Below are 23,089 nucleotides of genomic sequence, written 5' to 3'. Positions count from 1 at the left end.
ATAAACGTACTCTTTGACACTGAAAACATAGGTATAGACACAAGAACGAAGTCTCTACGAGTCTTGAATCTTGAGTTATACACCAAAATCATAAAGTTGTCGGCCATTTTGAATTTAGCAAATTAGACAAATTTTTCCTCAAAATTCAGCTTGGGGACCAGGCTTTTTGAAATCAGCATAAAATTTTCATAGAGAAACAATATTTCAATTGCTTGTACTCAAAAATGCCTTCGTCATCATTTTAGGGGGATCTTTATGAGAAATGGAACCAGTCTACATCTGGTTACTCTACCTGTTCACAAACGAGAAATTAGAATGGCGGTATTTCGCCAAATTACTATTGGCTCAACGAGCTTTATCAAAAGGATGGCGCTGTCTATGAATATGTGATCGATGAGTGAGTTTTAGGAGATCCCCCAGTACCAAATCCTCTGCAGTAACTTTTAAGTCCACAAAGTATAGTAGTATCCACAGATAAAATGTAACAAGGACTAGCTAAATTACGAACCGGATAAAATGCAGATATGAAGAGATATATTATCACGAAGTATAGCTAGCTACATCTTTAGATACAATGTCTGCCGCTGTTTAGCCTAAGCTGAGTAGTTGAACACACTAGTATGAATAGGCTGGTGTTGATATTCCTCGCTTGAAGGTACGAAGTTGAGGATCCAAATTAAAGTTAGACTGAATGAGTCCGGTTATACTTGATATATGAAATAAAACGATGATGTCCCCCCAATTATCGACGATGAATGGACACACAATATACAAAGATGAAAACTAGTGTGGATACTAAGATAAATTATAAATATTGCTAGCAAAAAAACTCGTCAGCTATCCAGAGCTGGGGTGGGCAACGTACAACACATGCGGCCTGCCAGTGATTTTTTGCGGCCCGTGAGATATCTCAAGAAAAAGAAAAGAAATCAATCTATTTTATATCATCACAAAAAAACAGCTAGTTGCTTAGAATTTATCGGCACTAATGTTGCTATTATGATGCTATTTTCCCCATTAATTATCAACTGTACTGTATTGACATTGTGAATACAGATTAAGTACACACACCTATTGCTTAAAGTCCTCGGAATCAAAGGTTTGAAATCAACAGCAGGTCGTTGGTCCAGACAATTTTCCACTCCTAATATCTGGCCCATTCATTCAAAAAGGTTGCCCACCCCTGATCTAGAGTTAGAGAACACATTACTTAATCACTGTTGGTCAATGGGGCTTTTAATGGGCATATGCTACCGTGAACATGACGACCAGAGCGGCTGATACGGACAGTGATACTTGTTGCTTCAGAGATAGGTTTCTAAGGCTGCTGAGGCGTAGAAGCAGGTCTGGAGTTTGTAGTTTTAATATCTGTAGACTCCTGCTAGGGTAACCATCTAACAAGTAAGTCCTTCTAATTAGTGACTGGTCATAAATTGTAACACATGTTGAGAAATTATAACACACACCATGCACTCTTAAGCTTCCACGGGTAGAATTGTTCCATTAAAATACAGGAAAGCTTCGTGGAAGACGCTTAAAGGATATGACGTAACATGTGAGTAAAATAATGGAGATAGAGGATGGTTATTAAATCCCTTTTTTTGGTCAAAACTCGTTCTCGGTCGTCCCCCTCCCCTACCTATCAACCCAAACCAAACCCACCCCACCCCCTCACCGATCCAATTCAATTACTAAAGAAGGACAAAACAAAGTGGAGTAACTGACAATGTTTGGAATTTGGAAATATAACCTGTAGTTGCTAACTAATTTGTTGAGATTGGAGGACAGTGTGAATAATCTCTCAAATTACCCAAGTGCCACAGCCTCTTACGTGACTCCTGCATCATGTGTATCATAAAGGTTGTTTCAAGTATACATATGCCGTTGATCCCTTATGTGCAGGAGGCATGCGAAATTAATATTTACAATTCCAAACTCCCCGTTGCCGATCAGATGCCCAATCAGAAGAACATTGCTACTACCAATCCTCAAGTAACATAGTAATCTATAGGTTTCGTGACCCATTAAGCTATTGCAGACTTAAACTCTATTTCGTATACAGCAGCTGACGTGAAGCATAAACTACAGACTGGTATTCACACATTATGTAATCTTCGAATAATTTTCCCGATAAATGAATGTTCAGTAAGCCTTCTGCTTCCAGACACGTTTACAAACGATTGCAAAGAACTGTTACACCGAAATAACTACATATCATAAAGAATGTGATACAAATCCCCTGCAGCGTCACACAACCCGACTGATCTCGGTTTACTCAAGTAGGAAACACACACTAGGACCAAGGAGATTACTTTTTCAACCGTCCTCCCATGGACGTAAGATTATCGATTGAAATGTTCCAATTTAAGCCAATAAAATTAATAACAAGTCATTGAACGGCTACGAAGTTGAGATGATCGTCTCGGCTTATCATAATATACTACGTACTTTAGTGCCTTGCGGTTGAATCGTTTTTCTAAACACGTTAACATAAACATGAGTTGCAGATGTTCTTCGTTTACTTACAATACTGATGCTACACAGTGCTGAATATGCATTAGGTATATGTTAAATATGATTTGTCGTCAAAGATATTATTTTGGTTTTCAGAATGGCTTCCTCGGGGTTGATAGAAGACATCATTCTGATTTCGAAAATTTGCTTACCGTAAAATATGCACAGGTGTTATGTTTTCAGAAATTTGTCGATGAAAACTAGACTATACCAGCTTTGGTATACTACTTTGCCCTCATTTGTTGATAATATTGGCGGCGGCGGGTCCAATGCTCATTCCCAGCGGGTTTTATTTATTTATTTACTCTCTGTGACACCTACCTGATTACATTATGTTATTATTCAAATAACTGAAATTGATCGTCAATATTTGTAGTGCAAACTGTGTCACAAAAGTCGTTAATATATATAAATATAGATAGAGAGGTAAAGGTGTATAGGTCATTCTCATCATTTGTTGAAAGATAAAAAGCAATATTTGCTGAGACATGCAGAGTTAATCAAAAGATGTTTGATCATAACGTACTCGAAGTGCATGAACACATGATCGATCCGTGCCAAAAAAAAAATCGATTCACCTTAGGAAAGAATAATCTTCCCTTTCGCCATGAAGAGCGATCGAAAACTCATAAAATTGATACCGAGATGTGCAAAATTTCTAATCAAGGTACCGCCTAATATTATAGCTTGAATAATAATATCAGCACATTGAATATACTGAAATTTATTAAGAAGAGCGAGTTGTTTAAAAACTGAAATTAAAGCAAAGAAAATCGATTTTACCATATTATTGAAGATATTATGATTTTATTGCAAATGATCACGTCTTTGCCTTCGAATGGACATTGTTTGTGATTTTCAGCTGTTCGCTCATCTACAGATGATTGTGCTTTTTTTATACTCATTGAATGTTGCTTGTTCCATAATATATACATTTGTGTTTATAGCTGTATATTTACGAGCAGTATATAGATACAGTCTCGAGGACAAGTTTCAATTTACAAGGTTATGAATACTGAGAAAAGAAAGGGCCTCTTTTAATTTCATGTATACAATGTGAAATGATGACCGCCGACGGACGGATGTATGCTCGAAAGAAAGAAAAATCGTTAGTATTGGCCCTCGAAACGTGGTCATAATTTCAAAGGTCAAACAGCGTCCGACTGATTAATGGAAGGCCATCATGTGACAGGACTCGTATTGAAATAATTATTCCCTGATTTAACGTCCCTCTCCTCCGACTTTTGACGGAGGTGGGATGCGTGGACACTCCCTACCTCACCTAATGGAAGGTCATCCTGTCACAGGACTCGTAAGGATCTAATTCTTCCCTGATTGAACGTCCCTCTCCTCCGACTTTTGACGGAGGTGGGATGCGTGGACACTCCCTACCTCACCTAATGGAAGGTCATCCTGTCACAGGACTCGTAAGGATCTAATTCTTCCCTGATTTAACGTCCTTCTCTTCCGACTTTTGACGGAGGTGGGATGCATGGACACTTCCTACTTCACTCACGCGCACATCATTAAATGTCCTTTACGTTTAATACTGGTCATAATTTCAAAGGTCAAACATCATCCGACTGATTAAGGAAGGGGACTTTAACCTAATGGAAGGTCATCCTGTGACAGGACTCGTAATGATCTAATTCTTCCCAGATTGAACGTCCTTCTCCTCCGACTTTTGACGGAGGTGGATGCATGGACACTACTTCACTCAAGCGCACGTCATGAAATGTCCTTTACGTTTAATACTGGTCATAATTTCAAAGTTCAAACATCATCCGACTGATTAAGGTAGGAGACTTTAACCTAATTGAAGGTCATCCTGTGACAGGACTCGTAATGATCTAATTCTTCCCTGATTGAACGTCCCTCTACTCCGACTTTTGACGGAGGTGGGATGCATGGACACTCCCTACTTCACTCTTGCGCACGCCATTAAATGTCCTTAGGTTTTTGTAACCCTAGTTACATTTCCATTTTGGGGGTCATTTTTCCAGTATTAAGGTTGATAAGGTGCATGAATAGTATTCTGAAGATTAGCATCCAATTTTAATAATTTTAAATTGGCCGTTTAAAGGTGATTTATTTGACCACATGAGATGTTTAGTAGCTCTGTTTCTTATTGATGATGTCACACTTAGACGTCAGTTAAGGATTAATTGGTGGTTTCCATTGTTCAGTTGGCTAAGATGTTCCAATACCCTTCACAGTTTGTCACTTAAAGTTACATTCTGGTGGTTGGAGTCGATTGCTAACGAAACCTGCCGATATATTCTGCATATGTAGGTCAAAATCACATAAACTCATTATGCCTTCTCGAAATGCAAAACATGCAGTTTGCAATTTGTTCACAATATTCTGTGAATTTATTTCGCAGCAGCACAGTGGTTGATGTTATCATTACATGCAATTGAGCTGCATTATAATATAAACAAGTTTAACAGATTAATCATGATCGGTTTAAAATTATACTACAGAAGAGAGAACATTTACATCAAACATTTCAGTTTGTTTTTATATTTTTCAAGCATAAAGTCACAAGAAGATTATTATTTTCTTTATACCATTCTATTAGTATTCTCTTTATACCATTCTATTATTATTCTCTTTATAGCATTCTATTATTCTCTTCATATCATTCTATTGGTATTCTCTTATATCACTCTATGGTTATTCTCTTTATATCATTCTATTGTTATTTTCTTGATACCATTCTCTCAATCTACAAAATCTCGTTTCTTCCTGTCTTACATACTGTAACAATGTTTGAACCAGTTACTAGACTTCTCGTCTATAAAACATTCCTCCTTTGTGTCCAGTTCTGTAACACTAGCTCTTTTACTGTAAACATTATGTACATTCTGCTCTGTATATAGCTGTATACCTACTGCAAAAGACTGAAACCAACCCAACCACAATTATCGTCCATTGATTGTCTAAACATCTCAGAAAATGCAAGAACAACTAGATCTGCATTTGCCTGTAAATGCGCAGTATTGTATTGCGCGAGAAGTTCTTGCAGTATTAGGAAGAACTTTGCAAAGACGCAGTATTGTATTGCGCGAGAAGTTCTTGCAGTATTAGGAAGAACTTTGCACATACGCAGTATTGTAGTGCGTGTGAAGTGCTTGCAGTATTAGGAAGAACTTTGCACATACGCAGTTTTGATGTGCGCGTGAAGTGCTTGCAGTATTAGGAAGAACTTTGCAAAGACGCAGTATTGTATTGCGTGCGAAGTGCTTGCAGTATTAGGAAGAACTTTGCACATACGCAGTATTTTAGTGCGTGTGAAGTGCTTGCAGTATTAGGAAGAACTTTGCAAAGACGTAGTATTGTAGTGCGTGTGAAGTGCTTGCAGTATCAGGGAGAACTTTTTACATACGCAGTATTGTAGTGCGTGTGAAGTGCTTGCAGTATCAGGAAGAACTTTGCACATACGCAGTATTGTAGTGCATGTGAAGTGCTTGCAGTATTAGGAAGAACTTTGCACATACGGAGTATTATAGTGCATGTGAAGTGCTTGCAGTATTAGGAAGAACTTTGCAAAGACGCAGTATTGTAGTGCGCGTGGAGTACTTGCAAAATTAGGAAGAACTTTGCAAATATGCAGTATTTTAGTGCGCGTGGAGTGCATGCAGTATTAGAAAGAACTTTGCAAATACGCAGTATCGTAGTGCGCGTGGAGTGCTTGCAATATTAAGGAAATAACTTTGCAAATATGCAGTATTGTAGTGCGCGTGGAGTGCATGCAGTATTAGAAAGAACTTTGCAAATACGCAGTATCGTAGTGCGCGTAGAGTGCTTGCAATATTAAGAGAAGAACTTTGCAAAGATCCGCATCTATACACCGACAGTAAGACCAACGTAAGACCGTGAGACCTGGTGGGCCCATATGAACCACTCCTGCCAACAGTCAGACGCCGGAAATTGGCGTGGTTTGGCCACGTCATAAGGCATGACAGCATCTCCAAGGAAAAACTCCAGGGCATTGTAAAGGTCAGTCGCAGACGAGGACGTCAGAGGAGAAACTGGTCCGACAACGTGAAGGACTGGACCAGCTTGGACATGCCAGACCTGCTCGCCACTGCTGCTAACAGATCTGTATGGAGGACGATGTCAGCTGCAACCGTTATGTCTCCCCGACAACTTCACAGTCATGGGACTGAGTGAGTGTTTGAGTATTGTAGTGCGCGTAGAGTACTTGCAGTATAAGGAAGAATATTTCTGCTGTTCATGGTGTTATATTTTGAGCAGACAACACGCCAGGGAGTAAGTCATATAGGTACTTACAAAGTGAGGGCGCTTTTGAGCGCCTTGACAGGCTCAGAATAAGTTGGCTACGCAGCTGCAGCCTCTGAAACTGCAAATGTACAGAGACTATATGAAACTTTTAAGTTTCAACGTCCAGTCATGTAGTTTTCATTCACTTATGCCAATATTGTAGCGCGCACGCGCACTACAATAAATACACTGAGAACACCCAAATGAAGTGCCCAATATATATATATATACTCGGTGAATGGAAAAGGGGTCACCGGTCATGTACTTTTATCACGAAACAGCACTACATATCCGTACGGACGCCCTCACACGTTGGCGATAATGCAGCTTCGCATCGGAGACGCTATAATGGAAATGTTCTTAGAAAGAAAGTACATGTAGCAATATTGCTGCAGACTATTGTTCCAGAGGAACCCACTAACATGAATAAAGGCATTGTTCGTTTCAACTTTCATTTTAATCCACTAGACTTTCAAAATTATCAAATCTAAATTAATCGATAACATTCTTTACCACTACGAGTAACTGAGCTTCGTGAATTGATTTCCTTCGAAAAACTAAAAACAAGCAGGTGGTCTTGTCGATCAAAAGTATTATTGCAAAGTTTGGAAATTGTGACTTGAACGCAATATTAAATGATAATAACTGGTTGATCGTACTATCTGAAGTTAGAAACAAGAGGCGAACAAGCACACTCAGATCGTGATTCACATGGAATTGTTCGTATCGCTATCACAGATACTTCTTAGTTCATTGAATAGGTTTCAATAGTGTTAAGACTGTCAGACAAGTTACACACTGAACATAAGATGACTAGTAGCCGTTTTTCTATACTGCTGAACGTGACGTTAACGTTATGCAGTGTAGTTGATGCCGTAGGTAAGTAAAATTATATTTGTATGCGGTAGAGTGTGTTATTATATAGAGGCCCATTGCATGTCCACTAATTTGTTGATGTTTCAATTAAACTGACTTTCTCGGTGGCCTGATATAATGCACGACTTTCATAGATTCCTTGTGGTAATTCCGCGTAGTATTATTATGCACTCTGCAACAGTGCAATTCATTGTTCACTATCATTGTAACGTGTGATAGTTCGGTGTTTCAATCTGGGCCGTTATATTAGAGGATGGTTAATTCGTGTCGTATCTGATCTCAGTTTCATATTATTCCATTTTACTGAAATTAAATTCAAGTAGGTATATATATATATATATATATATATATATATATATATATATATATATATATATATATATATATATATATATATATATATATATATATATATATATATATATATATATATATATATATATATATATATATATATATTTAAATAAATACATATATATATATAAATACATATATTGTATGTTTTTCTCTTCATAGCTCCTCTGATAGATTTATGTACTTTCGAGGAAATGTCTTCGCAACAGTCTCAAATAAGTAAATGCCCTATGAACATGGTAGTGGGAAACTGCACCTGTCTGGGAACTTGTGTAGACCCTTTTGGTTGCCACGGAAACTGTACCGATTCTGACATCTGCATTTGTCCACCGGATGGATTCTTGATGAACGGGGAGGACTGTGTTCCCATTGAAGACTGCGGATGCTATGTTGAAGACGTTGGGATCTTGCAAGTAAGTTAAATTTATATAGTTAATTAACAGACTGTTCAAATTCAATCACAATCAATGATAATATCTACGTTAAAACTGGCTTATAAAATGTCCAACCGCATCAGCCAAACATAATTAAGATGTTGGTGATCGTGGACATTATTGACGACCAACTGCATGTCCCTCTCATGAAGATAGGATATGACAGGGGGGGTCACATATGTGGAATAATTGTCACTTATAACATTTGATGCGATATTTCCAGAATCCATGGGAAATATCTATAAATGCCAGTGTGGCTGTCATAACAGTTTAAAACGAAAACATAATTTCACATACATTTTCGAAGTTGATCTTTTCATATGGTACCACGTTACTTGGAAATTGGGGAAAGGAGTAAAGTGTGAGCTTCTTCTTCCCTTAATGATGAAATGACTGTATCATCTTCCCCCTCCCCCACCCCATCCCCCCCCCATCAATACCAATTGTGGGTATTTAATCGCAGGCTTTTTTCTCCCTATAATATGAAGAGGTCAATTAAAGAATGCGCGGGTGCTACAATGTAAAAAAAGGTTCCTGTTGTAAGAAGACTCATATGAGGATCTTTTCGCTCTTCCATGATAGGTTTGGTAATCGAACTAAACGCTTCTTCCTTCCATTTTATACTAAACACACACACACAATTGAGGTTACGGCCTTTTCTTTTTATCATTCCCCTGCAGCAGGGGGAAGTCTTCATAAACAACGACTGCTCGATGCGGTGTGTATGTAGTCAGGGAAACTTGATGTGTGATTACGAATTTCGATGCAGCGATAATGCAACATGCCAACAACAGAATCTCAACGATGTACCATGTATTTGTGACGATGGTTTCTATGGCAACGGATTAAATTGTACTTTGGCTCTCGACTGCTCTGACTACCATAATGCTGGATTCGTTGAAAATGGTACTTATCTGATCACGCCGAAAAACTGGACAAGAGGACCATTTGAAGTCTACTGTGATATGGCTACCTCGGGAGGTGGCTGGACGGTGAGTACAGCTTCAATCGTCTTGCATTCATAATACTTGTCTGTCAATCGTGAATGTCATGTCAGGAATGTTTCATTTGGGATCACTCATCCTCATGCAATGTTGCCCTTTAAGATTTGTTTTTCGTTATAATTGCCTATTGCTACACTGTTCTGGGTTGACAGGGCAAAAAGTTTTATTGTAGCCATTATCTAGCTAGCTTCTGGAGACATGGTCCCGTTTGTTTAGATTTTGCAGTGGCTATTCTCGTTTATCAGCTTCTCGGCCTTTTGGCTAAGATCATGTGTAGTATCTTTTTTCCCCTTGGAGGGGAATCGTGATACACACCTGAAGATGATCACACATTCACAGTCTCGAGAAAGGGGGGTGGGGTTGAGAGCGGATCAGTCGTTAGGTTGTTTGGTTTTTCGTTCCCAGGTTCTTTCCTGGGTGACTTTTCTTAAAAAGATTTTTTTCAGCATTATGTAAGTCTGTCTGTTAATATCTCCAGCCATGTAACTTTGTGTATTACGACTTTTCATAGTTTACCTTGACTGTGTGATTTTTACATTTCCGTATAAGTTTCCATGTTATTATTGGTTACTATTGAATATTGCATAATGTATTCCGTTCGCATGTCTCAATAAAACATTCACTACGTCATAACACTGATGTGATACTCAAGGCAATATATATTTAACGAACACATTGTCGAGGGGCGGGGTGGCTGGGTGGGTGGTGGGATGGTGGGGTGGGTGAGGGTTGGCCACCTTACAAGCTCACAACTCTTTCAATTATACTCTTAAATCGGGTTCTGCTTATAGTTATCGTTATACTATGACACACATCGTTACATGTTTGAACGTAATTTTCTCAATGTGTAGGTATTTCAGCGTCGGGTTGACGGATCTGTCGACTTCTACCTCAACTGGGCTGATTATAAAGAAGGCTTTGGAGACGAAGACCAAGAACATTGGCTCGGAAATGACAAAATACACCTTATTACTCACCAACGAGAGTACAAACTCCGTATTGACTTATCAACTGATGATATGCATCATTACGCAGAGCATGACATTTTCAGAATAGGAAACGAAGAAAACAATTACACCCTGACGGATATTATCCAAGGAACCGGATCTGAAGGTTTGTAATCCTAGCTATTGTACATTACTAGATTAGTTACATTTGGTATGTAATGCTAGCTATTGTACATAACTGGATTAGGTTTGTTATGCTAGCTATTGTACATTACTATAGACAATTTACATTACTATAGACAATTTACATTAAGTATGTAATGCTAGCTTTTGTACATCAATACAGTAACTGACATTATGTTTATAATGCTAGCTATTGTACATTAGTACAATTATTAACATTGGGAATGTTATTCTAGCTCCTGTTCTGTGTACATTAGTAGATAAGTAACATTATTATTATTATCCCACGTTTTTCGAGACGCTGAACAAAAATCACATGAGAAATATATATATATATATATATATTTCTTTTTAATTTTCGTTTGTTTTATTCAAAGTACAACTACTAGTGTTCCGCTAGTCTCAACTAGTATCAACATATATATATATATATATATATATATATATATATATATTAAGATTTTCTTTTCTTTAGCTCGTCCCTCAATGATATTCAACCTTGGTGCGCCATGGTCTACCAAAGACCGAGATAATGCCGACAATGTCGAGGGGACAAATGACTTTGAATGCGCTGTGGAGAACCACGGAGCCTTTTGGTACGACGCGAGGAAATGGTGCAGTCTTTTCAATCCCAATGGCCAATACAATGGATCCGAATTGAAGGGTATTTACTGGAAGCTGCTTAGTCAGCACCGTTATGTTGTTAAATTTGTCGAGATGAAATTGAGACCATATTGACTTTATAGATGTTTACTTTTAGTTGGAATCTTTTGAAGATATCAACACTCGTCGATCTTTGTAAATATTCTGTCCTGTAACTGTTGTTACTTGAAGTATTTTTTTTTTAAAGCATGTGTTTTAAGGATCAAAACAAGGACTAACATGGGCCATGCATGTGTGGCAATACAAATGGGACCCCAGGGAAGAGCTGACTTCAACACGAACCCAACCAGGGTGGGGTGGGGTGGGGTGGGGTGGGGTGGGGTGGGGTGGGGTGGGGGAGCTGGGATGAGACAAATTGCTATATTTGGCACCTCGTGTTACCAGAATACTATGGCACTTTCAGGCTTCCGTTCCGAGTTGTTAGTTTGGTGGGTATTATGAGATGCCTCAACAGTCCTTTCGGTGGCTCCGAAGGTATATGTTAAAGGAGTGGGGCCATCTGGGGACATCTGGATCTCTAAATGATATAAGCATGTAATTAACTAGTGTACATGGGGTCCAATTGGTTAACTGACTGCACGTTTAATAGCATTACCAGCCACTTCGCCAGCTAACGATATAGTCTTCACCGGAAGGTGGGTGTCACTTGTTTTAGAGGGCACGAGGTGTCGTTGGCCGCACCGGCAAAATTTACGTAGCTGCTCATTTTCTCTTATATTATATTTCAAAGCATGTATAATGTATATACGTACATTAAGCAATAATGTACATGATATTTGTGAAGTATACAGCGGATGATGTGTAGTTCCTTGCTTTCTTTTTTTTTGCGTGCGGGGGGGTGAAGGGGGTGACGGGGTATTTGTTCACAATACACCCCATACATTTGATAGGATTATTAATGCAACTCACTGCTTCGTTTTCTTTACTCATTTTAACTAATGCACGTGATATGGCAGTGGTATATAGACGACAATGATTTATCTGATTGTCAGAAACCCAAAAAAAAAAATTAAAAGATGTGGGGGGGGGGGGCAAAACCTAGCAGGTATTTCGGAATTGAGCATGAAAAGGTACAGGAACAACCTGTCGCACTGAAGCCTCAGTTGATAGACATTCTTTAAGTAATTAATTAATTAATTAATTATTACTTTATGAATGTTGCTCGCAGCTGTCTGTTTCCAATCCTATCCTATCCTAGCTATCCTAAGCTATATTCAGAAAATGCAACCAGTCACGGCGTGCAGGCCGAAGATGGCTCACTGGAGGTGATGGGGGGGGGTGGGGGCAGGGAGACAAACTTATCTCAATTAACCTTACCGACAAATAATGGGTCTGTGCATTCTTCAGTAACATATCAGACTGGTTTAGTTACACTCTCTGATACACTTCTCCACAAAAGGGCACCTTTCCCATTACAAAAATATGGAAGGGTCCTTTCATCAACAAAACATACACTTCTCATTTATGGAAAGGTCTCTTCTGATGTTTTTTTTTTCAGTTTTCACAAACCTTGGCTGCATGGAACCCTGTGACCCTGCTCCGCCCGCCCCCTACCCCCTGACATTAAACAATAAAAAATCTGAGCTCCACAGCGATGAAAGAGCGATTAAGTTCTTTGTGTTTGTCAAAGCTTATGATAAGATACATTAAATGTAGATACATTAGATCACATAAATACATTAGATGATAAGTTACATGAAATATCATTAACATAGATACTTTGTTTCGCAGTAATAGATGTAATACATGAAAGGTCGTGACTTGATTTCGTTAAAAGAATTCGGAAAAGTCTTGGACACTGCAAACAAAGTGTGTTATGGGTATAGCCTAAGAGACAGAGGAGAATGCAATAAAAAATGTTACCAGTATTTTACCGAAATCTCAAAACAGAGACGAGCTCTTTCCTCAGATAGCAAAAGAATAACTTCTTAAGTGAAAGAGAAACCGAAGGGTAAGCTACCGTTGGTGAAAGATATTAGCCATAACACGACAGGCATATACTAGGTCCTTTTTGTAGCATTTGTATAGTGCACTACTACACTACTAACAATAGCCTGTTCTATTTCTATAGCACTAAGTTAGGATCAGTTTGCTGTGTAAATATTTACAGCCTATAGGATACAAAGAGTTTAACACGTGTAGGTTGATCTGATTAGGCCATACCACAGGGTCCATTGTTCATCAATTACATCCCAGCCTTGCGTTGTAACTAATGATGGTGTAGGCCTACTGTTTGTAATTGACCTAGCTACCTTTGTTGAGTCATTAATCTTCAGATTCATTATTGTTCCTACGATATCAATTGCCGGAGCAATTGCTTACTATAAGGACTTCCGGTCATAATGTGTGAGATTCAAAAGGTGGCGGGCATTCTACAATTAAGCACAAGTTCCATAACAATAACAGGAACTTGTGGCAACTGTGACTGGTGTGCTTAGTGCTATACAGTACATTGCTACTTTATGTGTGGAAAGAAAGAATTATTTCAATGTTCAATGATTTTACAAAATCTTGGCTAGCCCGAGTCACTTTCCTACATCAATTTTTTTTTTTGTCTTAAATCCTAAATCGATTTTACTTGGTGGGAAGTTTGATAAAATCTTTAACCATATAATAATTTTGGTAAAATATGTCATCTTTCTTTCAAAAATTGAAGAAGACAAGTCCTTCAGTCAATAACATGAATCATTTTCTGAAAGATTATTTTGCTTGGTGCAAAAAAATATATACTCTTTCAAGCAACATGACTGAAGATAAATGGGAAAAGTTCTGGCTACCATGGTATAACTTTTTTGCACTTATTAACATTTTGGTTGCCTTTATGAAAGGTAACCAAACATTCTTCGATTGTTTTTTGTTATATTTATGTAAAAATATGTTATCATTATTACTAACAAAGCATGTAACTTATGTATCTATGTATGTTTTTATTTGTATTTAATTTTGTCATTCTTGAGAGAAGAAAAATATAAATGAGCACAATAAAAGTCCCTTTCGAGGACGAGGACGATGTAAATGTTAGTGCGGCCATGCCTACCTGTACTTTAGGCCTAACTTTAACTTAAGTATGCAGTTGGCAAACTTGTTCCTGGGAGATGCAACAACTATATGTAAAGGAATCATGTGCGGCTTTCGTAGACTTCCATTGTGTAAGTTTGCCTGACCTTATGCCCACCACATTTGTTATTATGTCAGTTTGTGTTTGGGATACTATGCAAACATTTGATGCAGATATATTTGATCTTAATGGAATGAAGAATTGTTACCAACTACTTAAATCCTGGTAGAGGGTAAATTTGTCAAAGGTACTGATTTTTAAGATGAATGTTTTTAATGGAGAAATTATATCGTTGAAGAACATTGTTTTCCAACACTTGGGCTTTCTTTTTTAATGGTGATGTCCTGTGCGTGAGATGTTTCCTTGTATACATGATATGTCAAGAATCCTACATTATTTTGAGTTGATACATAGCAGAATGGTGTTCCCTGTTGTTTGCAGTGAAGATATCTTGTATAGGAATTGGGGGGGGGGGAGGTGGGGGGCTTAATGTGCTAAACTTAAAACAAGGCAATTCCAAGTAGCTGACATTTACTTAATATTTGGTGTGGAGCCTTGGGACCATCATCACTATGTTTTCACTGCCATTTTGGGTTTGCTAATTAAATATTGATGATTGGCGTGGCCAAATGAGAATATTTCTGAAATAAGCATGTAAACACAAAATCTGAAAAAAATCAATTTATGTTTGAGTTGATACTAGGTATGATTATAACCATTAACCCAAGGGTGGTCCCTGTTGTTTTTGGTGCAGATATCATGCATAGTAATCAGTGGACAGGGCGTAATGTACCACAGGTCTTTTTTCTTATTATGACAGACATAAAATAGAAGGGCCTACAGTGCGTAGCCAGTATGTAGCACTGTAGGCCCGGGCCTACACATTTTTGGCCAAGTTATATATTTTTTTATAAAAACACCCATAATTCAAATCCATAAACTTGCTGGACGAGTTTAAGAATCTAGACAGGAAAAACTATTGAAATGAAAGTAGCAAGAATATGGCTAAATTAAGTGGCCTATTCTTCTGTCATCTAGGCTGTCATTTCTATCGCGTGCCGTTTCATTCAACACTCTACCCGCCGAAAAAGACTAGGATCCGACCTTGTCAGTTTTTTAACATCTAGTTAAGAACCCGTTTACGCAGATAATATTTCAGTTGAGAAACATTCCACAGTCAAATAAGCCTATCGTTGATTAACATACTTTATAGAGCTGCAATAACTTTGTTGCCTGTTGTTGTCACGATCGCCGTCGAAGTTCCTAAACAGCCTTTTCGATACCAACTTCTCTTGGGTTCATTCACGATGTTCTACATCGGCGTCATTTTCATCAAAGTGTAAGTACTTACGCTAACTAGGGTTGAGCCTACATTTCACTATTATTTCTCAACATTCACACATTCATATTTGCGCTTGTAAACTCAGAATTGGGTATCATTACGTACTATTATAGCTCGTTTGTTTTGGGGGTTTAAAAGTGATATTGAATGAGGTGTCTCAAGTTAGCAAGAGGCCAGGGAACCAGAATGAACACTCGGGAAGGGCCGTTTCCGGCCATCTGGGAATTTGTAAAACCGATGGTGGCGCTCCGCTCAGATAGTCGTGCCTACAACTTTAAAAATCCCGGCTACGCCCCTGGATTATTTGCAAAATATTTCAGAAAAGCCTCAGCGGCCATATGTGTTACTTCTTAGAGAAGGCAAAATACATCCTCAGCAGTTATTTGTGATCATCGAGAGACATGCCCTACCTCAGAGGACATTTATGAAGGCCATTGGTGTGTGCTTCAAATCATTGTATGTGTTTAATCTGGAATTCCAAAAGGCATGCCTTGATGCCTGGGAATTTTACCCAAAAGTTGTTTATGAGTTGCCTGGACTGGTAGTGTAAAGTGCAAGCAGATTCAGGATGTTCGTGCTTACCGTGCCAACATCAAAGACAATGTAACTGCAGTGTAGCAGTCGTCATAGTCAGCATTCCACGTTTCCACATCTCAAAGTTCACTTTGATGTATATCTTCCAGTTTCTGATAATAAAAAAAAGATTATATCCTTTCATTTCGCCACTACTTGTTTTGATTGGTTTGCATGCTAATTCAAATTTAACTATAATAATGAACAAATCACTGTGTATCTAAAGTTTTTGCTTGTTTTAAATTGACTTCAGGAAGAGTTGTTTCTTTGTCATTACATTTTCAGACCAGTCACATCGGATGACTTGAGGGATTGTTGTTATTGTAAGAGTGTTTAGATTCGTTGTGCTTAATACTCAGCCTTATATTAATAAATCCAATCAATGTGATGATTGTGTGCTTACCATGGTGAATGTAACATTTATTACACAAACTGTAACATGAAATTGATATACTGTCATAGCATTCAGTGTCCCAAGAATGCTAATGGTCAGTTTTAATGCAAATATGTTTCATGTCACAAAGTTCACTATTGTTCCATTTTCTTTCAAGATAACTATATCGGTTCATTTCATTCTTCATTCTTTATTTGGTAATGGTTAATTGTTGACTCTTAGTTGAAATTAAACTATCATCTGCAGCAGATTATGAAAATACTGCTTATATATGGGTAGCTACAGGAAAAGTCTATCTTTGTCATTTTCTTCATGGCCGACAGTTGATTATGATTTAACTTTAGTTTTAAAATGATGTTTACTGTAAACGTTAAAGAGGTGGGGTATTTATGTGAAAAGTGAAGAAAAATAATTTCAGTGTTAACTGGCTACCACGAAATAGTCAAGATCCATCCTCTAACTTGAGGATGTATAAGTATTGATCCATTTTGCTTAATAGTATTGCATCATAATCCTGTCAAGGAGCTGATAGTAAGTTTACCTCGTTGGAACGGTACTACAATGCTCAATTATATACCAGCATGTTTAAGTTGCAAATCTCACAGGACACAGAAGATTAGGTTTTTTTTAAATGTTCATGGGATGATGTTTTGTATAATTGGAACTAAAGTAACTATGAACAGATCATTTTACGTATCTATGCAAGAAATTTTAGCTACTGCTGCTAGTAGAGTTGTATCTTTGTCAAATTTTGCAATCAGACAGTTGATTATGTTACTTTTTGGGAGCTTTCAAATATTCTTACATGTTAAGGGAGTTGGGTGAAAATTCCTAAGTCGACCATATATATATATATATATATATATATATATATATATATATATATATATATATATATATATATATATATATATATATATATATATATATATATATATAATATAACATAATATTCTGTATACGGACGGAGATCCAAGGTGATTTTGGCAGAGTGAAAGACTTGAACAAGTTATATAAAAATTCAGTGTCATTTACATAAAGTGGTAAGTCCCCCCGCCCCCACCTTATGTTGTACTTTTGAGTGAATTTACAGCCAATTATTGAGAATAGCTCCGATTCTTGAAAGACATTTCTGATTGCCCGAGTGGGGAGTTTTTCGGAGGTGGAAGGAGGTTGACGTTGGCTTGAGGTAGACCGAATTGCTAACTTCTTACGTGTTTCCATTGGATGCAATTATACAGAAGTCTGATGTGCGACAAGGTTGGAGAGGGAAGGGGGTGGGGGTTAGGGTTTGGTTTTGAGGTAGTCATGTAAGCTCATTTGGGAAGTGATGAAATGGTGATTTATTTGTGATATATCTTAATGCAATGTACACTATAGGTACAAGAAGAGAGGTCATTGTTCTATAGTACATGCCTGTGCAATATATACATGAAATGAAGAGAAAAAATGGGAAGTAATACTAGAGCCTATATTACTAGCCAAGGCCTACTTAGTTTCCTATGGGAGCGATGAAATGACAGAAGTATACCTTAAAATAACAATGCAACTGTAGGGAATCTGCCAAACCAGGTCAGGAAATGACATCGGTTCGTGTGCGTTTATTACAGAATGCAGAGTGTTGATTAGACTGCAAGGATGTAGGTCTGAATATAGTCTAGAACTATACCAGCTCATTATATAGGTTATACGAAGAAGCCCACACCTGAGATGAGCAGCTATATGCCACATCTACCAAATACAATCTTCCAAAATCAATTCAAAAGGACAGTATTTTCCCTGATAAGCTGGTATCACACTTCAGAGAAAGGGATCACCTTGACCGAACACAATTGAAGGAGAATTTGGTATCAATAGGCCTACTGTTTTGTTCATTTATGGCATACGTATAACAATGTCATAATTCGCGTTCACCTTCAAACTCAGCGGAATGCCTATATACTAGCCGCCGATGGATGTTACACCACACTGGCATGATTTGTCAGAAGGCCTTAGTCTAGTATCATTCATTTTATCATCATAGTTACCTTATAATAATGTTACATCTGGATTCAAACGTTAACAGAAAATTATTAGTAAGAGAGTCATATGGACGGCCATTGACAACATGAATATTCACTGATTGAACTCCACTTTTTCGACGACACATATAGCTATATATGACGTTATACTTCTGTTAATACATTTCAGTCGTTCGGATTTTATTTGTCCCTTTCGTGGAGCTTATTTTTGATATTGCTTTGATCTATCATCGACCGTTTGCTGACGATGGCAAACACCAAAAATATCTTAATTGCTTGTGTCTTGGTTATGTTCTTAACAGTTTCGATAACTTGCTTCGGTTTATTAACGATGGACGGTAAATTATTGTATGACTCAACAATCCCTCTTCAAAGAGATGTTATGTCAAGGGGTTTACAAACGCATGTCGAAGGTGCTGATGTGCAATACCGAGTAGCCGTAGTCGCCACTTCGGTCTTTTGGGCAAATAAATTAATACTTCCAAGAATCGTTACTTGCGAACTACGGATTGAAAATTCATCGGTCCGAATTGAAAAAGCTACCTATGAATCTGGTTATACTCAACTACGAGCAGATGTATTGATTTTCTCGGGGATAATTGGTGACATTGACATTTGGCAGGAACTTGCGAAGAGAAGGCAACGTAATCAACTGTGGGTATTTGCAACCGAGGAGAGTGCGTTTACTTCCAGGAAGTTTATTCCACCCATAGAAATGAGTGATATTCATTTTAACATCAGTTCTACGTATCATCCCAAATCTGATATTTATATCCCATATGGAGCTTTCTCTCCCTTCACCGGTGAGGAAAAAACAGCTTTAAAGTTCGAGTCAAATTTCTATCAGAAGGAACATTTGATGGCGTGGGTCTCAAGTCATTGTAGTACCCCAATGTGGAGGAGATCGGATGCCGTACATGATCTTGGAAACTACATACCAATCGACATGTACGGGGGTTGTGGTGAAATATCCTGTCCTAAGCAATCTTGGGTGAACTGCACAAGGGTTTTCAGAAAGTACAAATTTATTGCTGCATTCGAAAATAGTTGTTGTGGGGGTTATATTACAGAAAAATTTTGGAATGTTGTCTCTCTCTTTAAAGCTATTCCTGTTGTAATAGGTGCCCCAAAAGTGGATTACGAACGACAGGCTCCGTCTAATTCGTTCATTCACGCTGACGATTTTGATTCGTTGAAGGATTTGGCAGACTATATCCTAAGGGTATCAAAGGATAAAGATCTCTATGATTCATATTTTCAATGGAAAAACAATGGCACAGTGAAATGTAACCCTATTAGAGATATAACATCACTTACAGATTTCGGTGTTTGTAGATTAATCGACTTCCTGGAAGCAAAAAAACAAGATTTATCAAAGCGAGTCTTCGACCCATATGGGCCAAATTGGCTAGGGGGTTGTAACGAATGTGGACATCACAAATGGGTCAAAGATTATTCAAACTTTTTGAAATGAAATGTTGGGAGGAGGGTGACAATTTTTATTTTACATATTTTAATGCAGTGATATGAATCATTCAAATGTTCTGTGAAACAGACAACAGAGCGAGGGATCTTCATTAATTTCCTACGAGGACCATAAAAAAAACTCATTCGTTGGAACAAAGTGGTCGGTAAGAATAAAACATCACTATAAAACTAACTACACCTAGATTGCGCAATCGTATAGGGTGGAAGTTAAGCCTGTTATTGCAAGATTGTGGGGGCGATGCTCCTTTCGCAGTTTCGCGGGTATAAAATTGAATCTTGCTCGCGCCGGAATGGACCCGCAGGGCGCCCATAGAGGACCACTGATATTAAAGTCACTGAATTGTACTTTGTGCACGGATGTGTTAACTATTTGTTTCAATAGGCTAAAGTTCAGCCAGTTACAGGTGACTGGTTTCATCTGTACATGTATATAAACCTTATCCAGCAGACACCTCAGAGATCCATACGTAAATCTTTCCGAAGTTCAGAAACACAGAATTCAACTGTATATCGGGATTATTTCATTTACCGTGCTGCAATATTCATACAGTCTGATCATTTAGAACCTTTAATATAACTTCAGTTCATTGCTTATTCATTTTATGTGTTATTTTAACCTTGTTAGAATCGTACGCACTAACTATACATATATTTCTAAGCTGTTTTATCATGCATACATGTTGTTTTCATTTTAATATTCGATGTCTTTACACTATATACTTTGTTATATAGATATAGTTGCTATGGTTTTAATCACTGAAACCTATACGCTGGCCTAACGGAAGCACATTGCTTTCCCTGTAAGACAATTAATAACTCGCTTATGCCAGAATGACGTCACAAATTTACAGAAGTGTATAACCTTGTGCAGGTGCATACCAGCTTTACTCATGTATTACAAAAGTAATAAAGTAAAGTTCTTCACAGACTTGTTTGTGAAAGATTAATCGTAACCATACGAAAGCGTTTTAAAAGATAACAGTAGGTAGAATATATTATAATAGGTCAACAAGCAAAAGAAAGAATTGAGTGCAATTTATGTAGCCTATAGTCTGTATAGCCATTCCAATTTCCATCTGACTGTTCCTATAGAGTGTACTTTCGAGGGAAGGGGTGGGTGGGTGGTTGTGTCACCCTAGTGAATATCAAAAGTCGATCCCAAGTCGGTCCCAAAGTTGTCTCCAATATCAATGAAAGTAACAATTATAAAGCAAACATGAAGAAACAGAATCGAATCATTTCCTCTGGGGTTTTTTTGTTTTTGTTTTTTTGTGTGTGTTTTCTTACGTTTTCTTTTAATGTTACAATGGTAATGACGTCGGCTCCTCGTTGCATACTTAAATGTTAAGGTCAATCCATTGTGTATATATACCCCTGGGTGACATCTAAAAATTGATATCTCATTTGCTATATTTGAAATGCATTGTAAACACATCATTTGAAGGCTTTCTAGTCACTTCGCCCAACAACCATTTCGCCCAACTGCCATTTCGCCCAACCAGCCTGGTCATTTCGCCCAACCAACCTGGTCATTTCGCCCAACCAGCATGGTCATTTCGCCCAACCATCATAGTCATTTCGCCCAACCAGCATGGTCATTTCGCCCAACCAGCATGGTCATTTCGCCCAACCTTATTTTTACTAATATTCAGTCAGAATAATATTACTTTTTCTATTCCACTAGTTCAATTTGATTTATTTTGGGTTAGGTTACTTCGTAATAGGTAAATAAAGTGAAGTCCGCTCGATATCGATCGAAATCTGAGCAGTTATTTCGGGTATAATGGGAGGATTACACTACTTTAGGCGTTTACGCATACAATGGAAGTTATATTATTATACAAACAAAGGGGAATCGATGTTTAGTTTAGTTTAGTAGAAAAAAAGGATCAGGAGGGACACTTAAGTCCCCATCAAGGACCCTATAGAGAGAGAGAAAAAAAAACTAAAGACACTAACACTCAGACCCGATTACAATGCTTAAAGTGCTTGTCCAAAGCATTCTTAAACCCATTGACACTACTTGCAAGTACAACTTTCTCAGACAAACCATTCCACTCATTCACAACCCTGTTAGAAAAAAGTTATGCCGAATATTAATCCTACTATGTGACTTTTGGAGTTTAAGACAATGACCTCTGGTACAAATACTTTTAGAAAACATGAAAATAATATAACCGTTTCTATTTCACTAGTTCAATTTGATTTATTTTGGGTTACATTATTGGAAGTTATATTATTATTATATGGAAGTTATATTATTATACAAACAAAGGGGAATCGATGTGAAATAATATAACCGTTTTTATTTCACTAGTGTAATTTGATTTATTTTGGGTTATATTATTGGTAGGTTAATAAAGTGATGTCCGTTCGATGTCGATCGTAGTCTGACAAAAGTTACGCAATGAGCCCTTTGCATGTTTGAGGAACTGTATAGTTGTCTTTTTTTCTAGAGCATTGAGTGGCCCTTACAAGAGCCGTTTGCATATTTGAGGAACTATATGTAATCAATTATGGAATCAATTAAACCACGACTTCAAGTTTCTTTAATACTCGGTTCGTATCCCGTAACGTTAACAATTCCCGAACGTTTACTATCAAACCTAACCCCTAAAACACTGATCCATCCTCAAGATTCCTTAATATTCGGTTCGTATCCTGTAACGTTAAAAATTCCCGAACCTCTCCTTACTAAAGTTATACAAAGTAAAGGACTTCAAGTTTCCTTAATATTCCTGAATATTCGAACGTTTACTATCAAACCTAACCACTAACACACTGATCCATCCTCAAGTTTCCTTAATATTCGGTTCGTATCCCCGAATTCCCGAACATTTCCTTTTGAAGTATCATATTTAATCAAGGTTGGGCGAAATGACCAGGCTGGTTGGGCGAAATGACCAGGCTGGTTGGGCGAAATGACCAGGCTGGTTGGGCGAAATGACCAG

The 23,089-nt window shown here is 37.7% G+C and overlaps 2 protein-coding genes across 2 annotated transcripts; both read left to right on the top strand.

Moving 5' to 3' along the window:
- Window positions 1-7,322: 7,322 nt before the first annotated feature.
- On the top strand, window positions 7,323-11,480 carry LOC139973937 (fibrinogen-like protein A). Its single transcript, XM_071980830.1, has 5 exons — window positions 7,323-7,680; window positions 8,194-8,444; window positions 9,146-9,457; window positions 10,321-10,582; window positions 11,075-11,480. The coding sequence occupies exons 1-5, from the start codon at window positions 7,611-7,613 to the stop codon at window positions 11,335-11,337; spliced, it is 1,158 nt and encodes a 385-aa protein (XP_071836931.1). The 5' UTR covers window positions 7,323-7,610; the 3' UTR covers window positions 11,338-11,480.
- Window positions 11,481-18,981: 7,501 nt separating this feature from the next.
- On the top strand, window positions 18,982-20,124 carry LOC139973876 (glycoprotein 3-alpha-L-fucosyltransferase A-like). Its single transcript, XM_071980759.1, has one exon. The coding sequence runs from the start codon at window positions 18,982-18,984 to the stop codon at window positions 20,122-20,124; it is 1,143 nt and encodes a 380-aa protein (XP_071836860.1).
- Window positions 20,125-23,089: the final 2,965 nt, after the last annotated feature.

This window comes from Apostichopus japonicus, chromosome 9 (assembly GCF_037975245.1).
Source record: "Apostichopus japonicus isolate 1M-3 chromosome 9, ASM3797524v1, whole genome shotgun sequence".
Taxonomy (NCBI): domain Eukaryota; kingdom Metazoa; phylum Echinodermata; class Holothuroidea; order Aspidochirotida; family Stichopodidae; genus Apostichopus; species Apostichopus japonicus.
The sequence above is the reverse complement of the archived record's forward strand: the minus strand, read 5'-3'. Positions and strand labels throughout refer to the sequence as shown.

Coding starts and splice junctions, on each gene's coding strand:
- LOC139973937 (XM_071980830.1), top strand. CDS start 7,611: ATGACTAGTAGCCGTTTTTCTATACTGCTGAACGTGACGTTAACGTTA. Junction 7,681..8,193: donor CAGTGTAGTTGATGCCGTAG/GTAAGTAAAATT, acceptor TTCTCTTCATAG/CTCCTCTGATAGATTTATGT. Junction 10,583..11,074: donor CCAAGGAACCGGATCTGAAG/GTTTGTAATCCT, acceptor TCTTTTCTTTAG/CTCGTCCCTCAATGATATTC.
- LOC139973876 (XM_071980759.1), top strand. CDS start 18,982: ATGGACGGTAAATTATTGTATGACTCAACAATCCCTCTTCAAAGAGAT.